The sequence below is a fragment of the Dendropsophus ebraccatus genome, chromosome 3 (assembly GCF_027789765.1).
Source record: "Dendropsophus ebraccatus isolate aDenEbr1 chromosome 3, aDenEbr1.pat, whole genome shotgun sequence".
In the NCBI taxonomy this organism is placed as follows: Eukaryota; Metazoa; Chordata; class Amphibia; order Anura; family Hylidae; genus Dendropsophus; species Dendropsophus ebraccatus.
This window is the reverse complement of record NC_091456.1, coordinates 1,417,084-1,430,360: the sequence shown is the minus strand read 5'-3', so window position 1 is coordinate 1,430,360 and position 13,277 is coordinate 1,417,084. Positions and strand designations below refer to the sequence as shown.

Here is a 13,277-nt window from a genome sequence, read left to right as displayed (position 1 = left end):
TGGGGGGGCTGTATAACTATAGTGTATAGTTGGGGGGGTCCTGTATACCTGTAGTGTGTAGTTGGGGGGGGGGGCTGTATACCTGTAGTGTATAGTTGAGGGAGCTCCTGTATACCTGCAGTGTACAGTTGGTGAAGGTCCTGTATACCTGTACTGTATAGTTCAGGGGTCCTATATACCTGTAGTATATAGTTGGTGGGGGTCCTGTATACCTGTAGTGTAAAGTTTGGGGGTCCTGTATACCTGTAGTATAGAGTTGGTGAAGGTGCTGTATACCTGTAGTATAGAGTTGGTGGAGGTCCTGTATACCTGTAGTGTATAGTTTGGGGTCCTGTATACCTGTAGTATATAGTTGGTGGAGGTCCTGTATACCTGAAGTATATAGTTGGTGGAGTTCCTGTATACCTGTAGTGTATAGCTTTGGGGTCCTGTATACCTGTAGTATAGAGTTGGTGAAGGTGCTGTATACCTGTATTATATAGTTGGTGGAGGTCCTGTATACCTGTAGTGTAAAGTTTGGGGGTCCTGTATACCTGTAGTATATAGTTGGTGGAGGTCCTGTATACCTGAAGTATATAGTTGGTGGAGGTCCTGTATACCTGTAGTGTATAGTTTTGGGGTCCTGTATAGCTGTAGTATATAGTTGGTGGAGGTCCCATGCACTTGTAGTGTATAGTTTTGGGGTCCTGTATAACTGTAGTGTCTTGTATACCTGCAGGGTCGTATTTACCATTAGGCACCCATGGTCTGGTGCGTAGAGTAGCACCTTGCAGAGGGGCAGTACCCTCCCGTTCAGACTTGCCAGAAAATCTGGTGTCTTTTCGAAGGGGGTATGGTGGTATTGGTCAGATCTGGTATAGCGGTGTTATCCAGTCACAGTATGGCGGTATTGGTCAGGTCTGGTGTGGCAGTGTTATCCAGCACAGTATGGCGGTATTGGTCAGGTGTGGTATGACAGTGTTATCCAGTTACAGTATGGCGGTATTGGTCAGGTCTGGTATGACAGTGTTATCCAGTCACAGTATGGCGGTATTGGTCAGGCTTGGTGTGGCGGTGTTAAATGTGACGTGTGGAGCTATTACCTACTTATCCTGATGCTAATTGGTGAGTGAGGATGGGGCATCTTCAGGTTTAGTGCTTAGGGCAGCAGCAGCTGGGAATACTGCCCTCTATACATGTACTGTATAGATGCAGTAGGGGGTCCTGTATACATGTACTGTATAGATGGAGTAGGGGGTCTTGTATACATGTACTGTATAGATGGAGTAGGGGGTCCTGTATACATGTACTGTATAGATGGAGTAGGGGGTCCTGTATATAAATGTACTGTATAGATGGAGTAGGGGGTCCTGTATATACATGTACTGTATAGATGGAGTAGGGGGTCCTGTATATACATGTACTGTATAGATGGAGTAGGGGGTCCTGTATACATGTACTGTATAGATGGAGTAGGGGGTCCTGTATACCTGTACTGTATAGATGGAGTAGGGGGTCTACCAGTTAGTACTGTGGATGTTGTGAGGCAGCTTCCCTAGCAACCAACCAGATTCCAGCTCCCTGTGAAAATGAAAGCAGTAATCCTATTGGTTGCTAAGGCTCCAACTGCCGTTTACTGCTGGAGACATGAAGCTAATTATATCACCTGTGTTTGCAGTGAGGAGATTTTCCCATCCATCTCTATGGGGCGCTCGTCCCCCTCCCCCTCCTCTCCTGTACATCTGGCGGGGACGGGACCTCCGCAATAACCTTCCCGGGCACCCAATGTATCTGTGGGCCAAATTTGGGGTCAAACGGTTCAGGCGTTTGGAAGTCTATACGGGACAGACGGACAGACTTTGATTTTTATTATATATATATAATATATGTGTGTGTATATATATATACACACACACACACACACAGTGGGGAAAAAAAGTATTTAGTCAGTCCCTAATAGTGCAAGTTCCACCACTTACAAAGATGAGAGGCGTCTGTAATTGACCCCATATTAGACCTCAACTATGGGAGACAAAATGAGAAAACAAATCCAGAAAATCACATTGTCTGATTTTGTAAGAATTTATTGGCAAATTATGGTGGAAAATAAGTATTTGGTCAGTAACAAAATTTCCTCTCAATCCTTTGTTTTATCTCCTTTGTTGGCAATGACAGAGGTCAGACGTTTTCTGTAAGTTCTCACAAGGTTGGCGCACACTGTTGTTGGTCTGTTGGCCCATTCCTCCATGCAGATCTCCTCTAGAGCAGTGATGTTTTGGGGCTGTCGCTTGGCAACACGGACTTTCACCTCCCTCCAAAGGTTTTCTATAGGGTTGAGATGTGGAGACTGGCTAGGCCACTCCAGGACCTAGAAATGCTTCTTACCAAGCCGCTCCTTGGTTGCCCTGGCGGTGTGCTTTGGATCGTTGTCATGTTGAAAGACCCAGCAGCCACGTTTCATCTTTAATGCCCTTGCTGATGGAAGGAGGTTTGCACTCGCGATCTCCCGATACATGGCCCCATTCATTCTCTCATGTACCCGGATCAGTCATCCTGGCCCCTTTGCAGAGAACCAGCCCTAAAGCCTGATGTTCCCCCCCCCCCCCCCATGCTTTACAGTAGCTATGGTGTCTGGTGGATGCAACTCAGTATTCTTTTTCCTCCAAACACGACAAGTTGTGTTTCTACCAAACTGTTCCACTTTGGTTTCATCAGACCATAGGACATTCTCCCAATACTCTTCTGGATCATCCAAATGCTCTCTAGCAAACTTCAGACGGGCCGGGACATGTACTGGCTTAAGCAGTGGGACCCGTCTGGCACTGTAGGATCTGAGTCCCTGGCACTAGCGTAGTGTCTTACTGATGGTAGGCTTTGTTACATTGGTCCCAGCTATCTGCAGTTCATTCTCTAGGTCGCCCCGCGGGGTTCTGGGATTTTTGCTCACTGTTCTTGAGATCATTTTGACCCCACGGGGTGAGATTTTGCGTGGAGCCCCAGATCTAGGGAGATTATCAGTGGTCTTGTATGGCTTCCATTTTCTAATTATTGCTCCCACAGTTGATTTCTTCACTCCAAGCTGGTTGTCTACTGCAGATTCAGTCTTCCCAGCCTGGTGCAGGGCTACAATGTTCTTTCTGTTGTCCTTTGACAGCTCTTTGGTCTTCACCATAGTGGAGTTTGGAGTCTTTTTATACTGATAACAAGTTTAAACAGGTGCCATTACTCCAGGTAATGAGTGGAGGAAAGAGGAGACTCTTAAAGAAGAAGTTACAGATCTGTGAGGGCCAGAAATCTTGATTGTTTGTAGGTGACCAAATACTTATTTTCCACCATAATTTGCAAATAAATTCTTATAAAATCAGACAATGTGATTTTCTGGATTTGTTTTCTCATTTTGTCTCCCATAGTTGAGGTCTACCTATGGTGTCAATTACAGACGCCTCTCATCTTTGTAAGTGGGAGAACTTGCGCTATTGGTGTCTGACTAAATACTTTTTCCCCACTGTATATCTGTGTGTATATGCATGTGTGTGTATATATATAATATATAATCTGTGTGTGTGTGTGTGTATATATGTGTGCGTATATCTGTGTGTATTTGTATATATATGTGTATATATAAATGTGTGTGTGTGTGTGTGTGTATATATGTATGTATGTGTGTGTGTGTGTGTGTATATATATGTGTGTGTCCATGGTTTAAGTGCTTATAAGCACCGGAGCCAAATAAACGTACAACTTTCCACATTTCAAATGTTACTTTGTGAAGCAGAAGAGTTATTGGAGGGCGGCGGGTGGAATGGGGTGACTCCTCACTGGTGCCCCCCGGGTTCCTGGCTGTGATCGGACATGGAGAGCCGACTGCCAGCGGCTCCAGCCACATTGGCCTCCATGTAATACCCTGCAGAGGATCACTCTAGTTATAGTGTATAAATCTGTGGATTATTGTGTCAATTATCAGTAAGTGGATTGGCAGGAAATAAACAGGGACAAGTAACGGCCGTGTGACGTATAACGGCCATATGACTTTGGGCTATATAGGTGATTGTCTGTAATACATTGCATGTAATCACGTTATCCACATGACACGGCTCAGACTGTTCCGTTACTTCCTGTAAGCAGATGTGGATGAGTGTGCGGCCAATCCCTGCACCAATGGCGACTGTGTGAACACTCCTGGATCCTATTACTGTAAGTGCCATGCCGGCTTTCAGAGGACCCCCGCCAGACAGGCTTGTATCGGTAAGTGGAACCACGCCAACCCCCCAGCCACTGGCACACAACCACCACCACAAACCAGCACCTCTCAAACACTCGTCCCCCAACACACAATCCCCCAGCCGCTGCTACACAACCACCACCAAACCCGCACCTCTCAAACACTTGTCCCCCAACACACACAACCCCAGAGACCCCGGCACCCCCATAATACAGGGAGGAGGGGGGGCGGGGGAGTCTTCCTCCAGCTCAGGGACCACAAAATGGCTGATTAATGGCCCAATCCCCTGTCCTGAAATTACAGCTATATTTTACCTTTATTTTATGGTGTGTGAACATAGCCAAAAATGTTACCAAAGCCACACCCTCTCTCTGCCAAACCACAACCACTTGTCCAGCAATGCTCAATTCCTTTTGTCTGATTTGTTTTAAACTACTTGTTGTATTAATTATTATGCGCCAGCTTTGCTGTAACTGACACCCCCCCCCACAACTGACCCTCCCATAACTAACCCCCATAACCGTCCCCCATTACACCCATAACTCCCAGAACCAACACCCAGAACCGTCCCCCATAACCGACCCCCATTATACCCATAACCAACACCCAGAACCAACACCCAGAACCAACCCCATAACACCCAGAACCAACACCCAGAACCGTCCCCCATAACTTTGATAACCAACTCCAATAACACCCATAACCAACCACCATAACCGTCCCCCATAATACTCATAACCAACTCCCATAACACCCATAAGCGTCCCCCATAACTGATGCCTATAACAACACCCATAACCGACCCCTATAACTGCCCCCATAACTGACCCCTATAACACCCGTAACCGTCCCCCATAACCGACCCCCATATCACCCATAACCAACCCCCATATCACCCATAACCAACACTAATAACCAACCAGCATAACACCCATAACCGTCCCCCATAACCGACCCCCATATCACCCATAACCAACCCCCATATCACCCATAACCAACACTAATAACCAACCAGCATAACACCCATAACCGACCCCCATATCACCCATAACCAACCCCCATATCACGCATAACACCCATAACCGTCCCCCATAACCGACCCCAAAACACTCATAACCAACCCCAATAACCGTGCCCCGTAATCAAGCCCCATATCACCCATAACCAACCCCCATATCCGTCCCCCGTAATCAAGTCCCATATTACCCATAACCAACCCCCATAACACCCATAAGCAACCCCCTTAACCGACACCCATAACACGATATCCCTTCATGTGGAGAATGTAAATGGATGCAGTTGTCCAGTGTTATTGGAGATGTCTTTGACGACTGTTCGGCCATCCCGCCCCTGCTCCTCCTTCCCCCCCATTTATGGAGATTTATCAGATTATCACTTCTTGTAGAGATTATGATATAATGTCTGTTATAATGTATGATATTGTGCAGATATTGACGAGTGCATCCTGAACGGCGTCCTCTGCAAACATGGCCGCTGTGTAAACACTGAAGGAAGCTTCCAGTGTATCTGTAACGCCGGGTTTGAGCTGACGGCAGATGGAAAGAACTGCGCAGGTACAAATATGCACACCGGTGTACAATAAAGGTTACCATGAGATGACACAGGGAGGCCGCACTGAGGATGCAGGGAGGCTACACTGAGGTTACACCGAGATTACAGGGAGGCTACACCGAGGTTACACCGATGTTACAGGGAGTCTACACTGAGGTTACACCGGGATTACAGGGAGGCTACACCGAGGTTACACCGATGTTACAGGGAGTCTACACTGAGGTTACACCGATGTTACAGGGAGTCTACACTGAGGTTAAACCAAGGTTACAGGGAGGCTACACCGGGGCTACAGGGAGGCTGCACCAAGGCTGCATGGAAGGCACAAGAAGCCCGATCATCGTCATTAATAACCGTTGTAATTTGCATAAAATGGATGTGATTTGACACCAAAATGGTGACCACTAAAAAAACAGCCAAAAAAAGACGTTGTGTGAACATAGCCTAAGGGCCCTATGACACTGAGTGCTGATCTGCTGGTTATCAGGCCAATCCAACCGTTCTGTGTAAAAGAGACAACGATCATCGGCCAACACCAAACTCGACGGCCACCAACCGCACATTGCTACATGTAATAACTGTGGGGGGCCGGCGGCTAAAGATTGAATAAACTGTATACGTTACCTCTCCACCCTTCCGTCCTCTGCTGCCCTCGGCTTTTACCCCCCCCCCCCCCCCCCCCCCGGCACTGTAGCGGTCCTGGCCAGTGATTGGCTGAGTGGTCTGTCAGCTCAGAGGCCGCCCTGAAGTAGCAGCAGTGGCGGCACCGGGAAAAAACAGAGAACTGGAGAAGACAGGAGTGTGGAGAGGTAATGTATGACAGTTTAGGGCTAGGGCTTCACAGACATCACTAAAGATATCACTAAGTATATCCCTTGCTAAACGTTTACCAAGCCGTGCAATAGGCTGTGGTGGATCGGCGCTCATTTACATTTTTGGTCGTCCCGTCTTGTAGAACACTGATTGTGTTCATTATTAGTCGGCCCATCTCATAGGACCCTGATTGTGTACAGTATTGGTCGGCCCATCTCATAGGACCCTGATTGTGTACAGTATTGGTCGGCCCATCTCATAGGACCCTGATTGTGTACAGTATTGGTCGGCCCATCTCATAGGACCCTGATTGTGTACAGTATTGATCGGCCTGTCTCTTAGGACCCTGATTGTGTACAGTATTGGTCGGCCCTCTCGTAGGACCCTGATTGTGTACAGTATTGGTCGGCCCTCTCGTAGGACCCTGATTGTGTACATTATTGGTCGGCCCATCTCATAGGACCCTGATTGTGTACAGTATTGGTCGGCCCATCTCATAGGACCCTGATTGTGTACAGTATTGGTCGGCCTGTCTCTTAGGACCCTGATTGTGTACAGTATTGGTCGGCCCTCTCGTAGGACCCTGATTGTGTACAGTATTGGTCGGCCCTCTCGTAGGACCCTGATTGTGTACATTATCGGTAGGCCCGTCTCGTAGGACCCTGATTGTGTACACTGGCTCCATTATTACACCGTTTTCTGAATGAGTCAGTAACTGTCATTGAAATTCTATTCATAAGTGTTTATAGGGTTAGATCGTCCCTCCGGGCCCAGACTAATGCAGGCGCTTATGTCACCAAGGACTTGGGTGATGGAGTCAGTGTGGTGCCATATTCAGCAGATCTCCAGCCCAGCAGCAGTATCCAAACTCCAGAGATCACTCCGATGCCCGGACCTTGATACTGATCAGTTACTTTTTTTTTTGTGCCAATATTGAGGCGTTCTGTCCGGGAATGATCTGGTTTCCTGACGCTTCATTAGTGGTGGAATCTGATCTCCGGCGTGTCTTTGTTATTTTATGATATCTAAACCCTCGTAGAGAAGGATGTGTTTTCCCCATTAGGTGGTGCTACACACGTGATGTTTTTCTCCAATCACAGGTGCAGGCCTTTTCCCTCACTTTTCTGCCTCTTCTCTCTCTTGCGCACTCACAGCCCCACCAATCACTCACTAGCTAAGAAACCCCTATAAAAAGTGCCTGGTTGGAGGGTCAGTAGAGGTGGAGAGAGATGACACAGAGGCAGAAAGTTTTCTTCTATGCCTCTTACTACTGCTAGCATGCAGTGCTAGACTCCCTCAGGAGGGAAGGATGTCCTCTGAGGATCACCTTGTCCAAACTAGGGATACTGTCTACCCTACACAGGGCAGTCACCTGGAGTTAGGTACTGACTCCAGTAGGACTAAGCTGCAGTTATGCCTATGTATCCTACTGTAACACACGGCTATTCTGGGAAACCTTGGCAAGTCTGCTGACCCCCAGCGTAAGGACCTGGGACCTCGTACTACCCTAGCAGGACAGGTACCCCGACAATATAGGGCATAAGACGGTCAGATCAAATGTATCTATATGTGAGTACGAGAATCTTCTTCTTTTGTTAGATCTTCTACCATGCTATCCCGGCAGAGTACACAGCTACTTTGGACAGGGCCCTTGTTTGGACAGCCATCATTATGAGATGAAAATATGACGTATTATGCAAATTATAGTTGTTTATATGTCTGAAGACAATGTCCAAACAAGTGGCCATAAAAATCGTAGGAGCCTATCCGGGATATGTCTCTTCAGGACGTGGTGGGGTTATCGGTGATGCCGCTATTCTATCCCGCTCTTATTTGTCTCCAGATCACGATGAATGCGCCACCACTAACATGTGTCTGAACGGGATGTGTATCAACGAGGACGGCAGTTTCAAGTGTATCTGTAAGCCGGGATTCATCCTGGCCGCCAATGGCCGCTATTGTACAGGTCCGTTCTGTGTCTCTGATCGTCTTCTACTTCAGTAATGTTGGTTTTGTTCATTTTATTTCTACTATGCTCACATTTCTCTCCAACATCCACGTTCACAGACGTTGATGAGTGTCAAACCCCAGGAATGTGTATGAACGGCCATTGTATCAACACAGAAGGGTCTTTCCGCTGTGAGTGTCCTGCGGGTCTGGTGGTCGGGGTAGATGGACGTGTTTGTGTTGGTAAGTTCCTTCTCTATATCTGCTCCACAATAACCACTGGATTTACAATTTTATGTTTTTGGGGGGTGCTGGGGCGTGGGACATGGGGTCAAGTGTGTGGGGGCCGGGGCGTGGGGTCAAGTGTGTGGGGGCCGGGGCGTGGGGTCAAGTGTGTGGGGGCCGGGGCGTGGGGTCAAGTGTGTGGGGGCCGGGGCGTGGGGTCAAGTGTGTGGGGGCCGGGGCGTGGGGTCAAGTGTGTGGGGGCCGGGGCGTGGGGTCAAGTGTGTGGGGGCCGGGGCGGGGGGTCAAGTGTGTGGGGGCCGGGGCGTGGGGTCAAGTGTGTGGGGGCTGGGGCGTGGGGTCAAGTGTGTGGGGGCTGGGACATGGGGTCAAGTGTGTGGGGGCCGGGGCGGGGGGTCAAGTGTGTGGGGGCCGGGGCGTGGGGTCAAGTGTGTGGGTGCCCTATTACACCTCTTGATATTTTGTAAAAGTGAACACTGACCTGTTGCTGATACTAGACGTCTAGTTATTATAAGGGATGGAATTATAAGGGACTCCTATTATAATATAGCGATCAGTCTATCATTTCATACAAGATCTCCGTTATACCAGCGAGGATGGTCTATAGGTTTGTACAGTCCCTTATATTTCTCTTTATAGAAGTTCTCTAGATGGGAAGCTCCGCTCAGATTTATTAAGGGTAATAGAGATGAAGTGTAATACCACACACAGCCCCAGGACAGGGGAGGCGCTGTTCTTGGTAGAAAGCCTGCTATATTTAATATATTTATATATAACCCTCTTAGGCTATGTTCCCACTGTGAGATTTTTTTGCGCCTATTAATACTGACAGACACAAATACTGGTCATCACCAATAGGCGGCCTTGTTTTGCCAATCATATCCCGTAGTGGGAGCATAGCCTGATCATTGCCTCTTTCTCCTCAGATACACACATGCACAGCACTTGCTATGGAGCCATCAAAACAGGAATCTGTGTCAATCAGTTTCCCAGGTTGGTGACAAAATCTGAGTGCTGCTGCGCCAATCCTGACTATGGATTCGGAGAACCGTGCAAGCCATGTCCACCGCGGAACTCGGGTAAGAACCCTATGTATACGGCACCTAAAGGATATGAAAACTAACACTATTCTGTAATATGGTTGGATGATGTATAGATGTGTAATATACTAATATACCGTATATAAGATGCAATATATGTGTAATATACTAATATACCGTATATAAGATGCAATATATGTGTAATATACCGTATATAAGATGCAATATATGTGTAATATACTAATATACCGTATATAAGATGCAATATATGTGTAATATACTAATATACCGTATATAAGATGCAATATGTGTAATATACTAATATACCGTATATAAGATGCAATATATGTGTAATATACTAATATACCGTATATAAGATGCAATATATGTGTAATATACTAATATACCGTATATAAGATGCAATATATGTGTAATATACTAATATACCGTATATAAGATGCAATATGTGTAATATACTAATATACCGTATATAAGATGCAATATATGTGTAATATATTACATGATATCCACTGTATATTACACATAGTACATGATATCTAACCGACATTACAGCTATACCATACTGTATATATCATGTAATATATGTGCAATATACGCAGGGCTGTGGAGTCGATAAGCCGCAGCTCCAACTCGGCCTCGGCCTCCTGCTCCGTGATAAATGGCCGGTCAGATACCAGGGGAGATATCTATCACACCGGCTCAGCAGCTTCTCCCTAATGTCCTACATGATCTGAGGGAATATATACTGTATATACAGCAGCTTCTCCTGTGGGTGCAGCCAGTCTCCAGCCTCCATGTCCTGAACTACTCACAACTAGACTAGATGGAGCAGGGGGGCTTTTCCTGCTGACATCTTCTATGTTTCTAACTAATATTCACCACAGAAACACAGAAATACTGCCAGATATATGTGATATAGAGAGGTCACACATAGTGATATAGAGAGAGGTCACACATAGTGATATAGAGAGAGGTCACACATAGTGATATAGAGAGAGGTCACACATAGTGATATAGAGAGGGGTCACACATAGTGATATAGAGAGAGGTCACACATAGTGATATAGAGAGGTCACACATAGTGATATAGAGAGGGGGGTCACACATAGTGATATAGAGAGGGGGGTCACACATAGTGATATAGAGAGGTCACACATAGTGATATAGAGAGGGAGGTCACACATAGTGATATAGAGAGGGGGGTCACACATAGTGATATAGAGAGGGGGGTCACACATAGTGATATAGAGGGGTCACACATAGTGATATAGAGAGGGGTCACACATAGTGACATAGAGAGGGGTCACACATAGTGATATAGAGAGAGGTCACACATAGTGATATAGAGAGGGGTCACACATAGTGATATAGAGAGGGGTCACACATAGTGATATAGAGGGGTCACACATAGTGATATAGAGAGGGGTCACACATAGTGATATAGAGAGGGGTCACACATAGTGATATAGAGAGGGGTCACACATAGTGATATAGAGAGGGGTCACACACAGTGATATAGAGAGGGGTCACACATAGTGATATAGAGAGGGGTCACACATAGTGATATAGAGAGGGGTCACACATAGTGATATAGAGAGGGGTCACACATAGTGATATAGAGGGGTCACACATAGTGATATAGAGAGGTCACACATAGTGATATAGAGAGGGGTCACACATAGTGATATAGAGAGGGGTCACACATAGTGATATAGAGAGGGGTCACACATAGTGATATAGAGAGGGGTCACACATAGTGATATAGAGAGGGGTCACACATAGTGATATAGAGGGGTCACACATAGTGATATAGAGGGGTCACACATAGTGATATAGAGGGGTCACACATAGTGATATAGAGAGAGGTCACACATAGTGATATAGAGAGAGGGGTCACACATAGTGATAGAGAGAGGGGTCACACATAGTGATATAGAGAGGGGTCACACATAGTGATATAGAGAGAGGTCACACATAGTGATATAGAGAGGGGGGTCACACATAGTGATATAGAGAGGGGGGTCACACATAGTGATATAGAGAGGGGGGTCACACATAGTGATATAGAGAGGGGTCACACATAGTGATATAGAGAGGGGTCACACATAGTGATATAGAGAGGGGTCACACATAGTGATATAGAGGGGGGTCACACATAGTGATATAGAGAGGGGTCACACATAGTGATATAGAGGGGGGTCACACATAGTGATATAGAGAGGGGTCACACATAGTGATATAGAGAGGGGTCACACATAGTGATATAGAGGGGTCACACATAGTGATATAGAGGGGTCACACATAGTGATATAGAGGGGTCACACATAGTGATATAGAGAGAGGTCACACATAGTGATATAGAGGGGTCACACATAGTGATATAGAGAGGGGTCACACATAGTGATATAGAGAGAGGGGTCACACATAGTGATAGAGAGAGGGGTCACACATAGTGATAGAGAGAGGGGTCACACATAGTGATATAGAGAGGGGTCACACATAGTGATATAGAGAGGGGGGTCACACATAGTGATATAGAGAGGGGGGTCACACATAGTGATATAGAGAGGGGGGTCACACATAGTGATATAGAGAGGGGTCACACATAGTGATATAGAGAGGGGTCACACATAGTGATATAGAGAGGGGTCACACATAGTGATATAGAGAGGGGTCACACATAGTGATATAGAGGGGTCACACAGTGATATAGAGGGGTCACACATAGTGATATAGAGAGGGGTCACACATAGTGATATAGAGAGGGGTCACACACAGTGATATAGAGAGGGGTCACACATAGTGATATAGAGGGGGGTCACACATAGTGATATAGAGAGGGGTCACACATAGTGATATAGAGGGGGGTCACACATAGTGATATAGAGAGGGGTCACACATAGTGATATATAGAGGTCACACATAGTGATATAGAGAGGTCACACATAGTGATATATAGAGGTCACACATAGTGATATAGAGGGGTCACACATAGTGATATAGAGAGGTCACACATAGTGATATAGAGAGAGGTCACACATAGTGATAGAGGGGTCACACATAGTGATATAGAGAGGTCACACATAGTGATATAGAGAGGGGTCACACATAGTGATATAGAGAGGTCACACATAGTGATATAGAGAGAGGTCACACATAGTGATATAGAGAGAGGTCACACATAGTGATATAGAGAGAGGTCACACATAGTGATATAGAGAGAGGTCACACATAGTGATATAGAGAGGGGTCACACATAGTGATATAGAGAGGGGGGTCACACACAGTGATATAGAGAGGGGTCACACATAGTGATATAGAGAGGGGTCACACATAGTGATATAGAGAGAGGTCACACATAGTGATATAGAGAGGGTCACACATAGTGATATAGAGAGAGGTCACACATAGTGATATAGGGAGGTCACACATAGTGATAT

The 13,277-nt window shown here is 46.3% G+C and overlaps 1 protein-coding gene across 1 annotated transcript in view; it reads left to right on the top strand.

Moving 5' to 3' along the window:
• Positions 1 to 13,277, top strand: part of LOC138785109 (fibrillin-2-like) — a 364,563-nt gene that overhangs the window by 98,951 nt on the left and 252,335 nt on the right. The window contains exons 9-13 of the mRNA XM_069960684.1: positions 4,105 to 4,224; positions 5,650 to 5,775; positions 8,430 to 8,552; positions 8,654 to 8,776; positions 9,703 to 9,855. Of these exons, the coding sequence (XP_069816785.1) occupies positions 4,105 to 4,224; positions 5,650 to 5,775; positions 8,430 to 8,552; positions 8,654 to 8,776; positions 9,703 to 9,855 (645 nt within the window). The remainder of the gene's footprint in view (positions 1 to 4,104; positions 4,225 to 5,649; positions 5,776 to 8,429; positions 8,553 to 8,653; positions 8,777 to 9,702; positions 9,856 to 13,277) is intronic.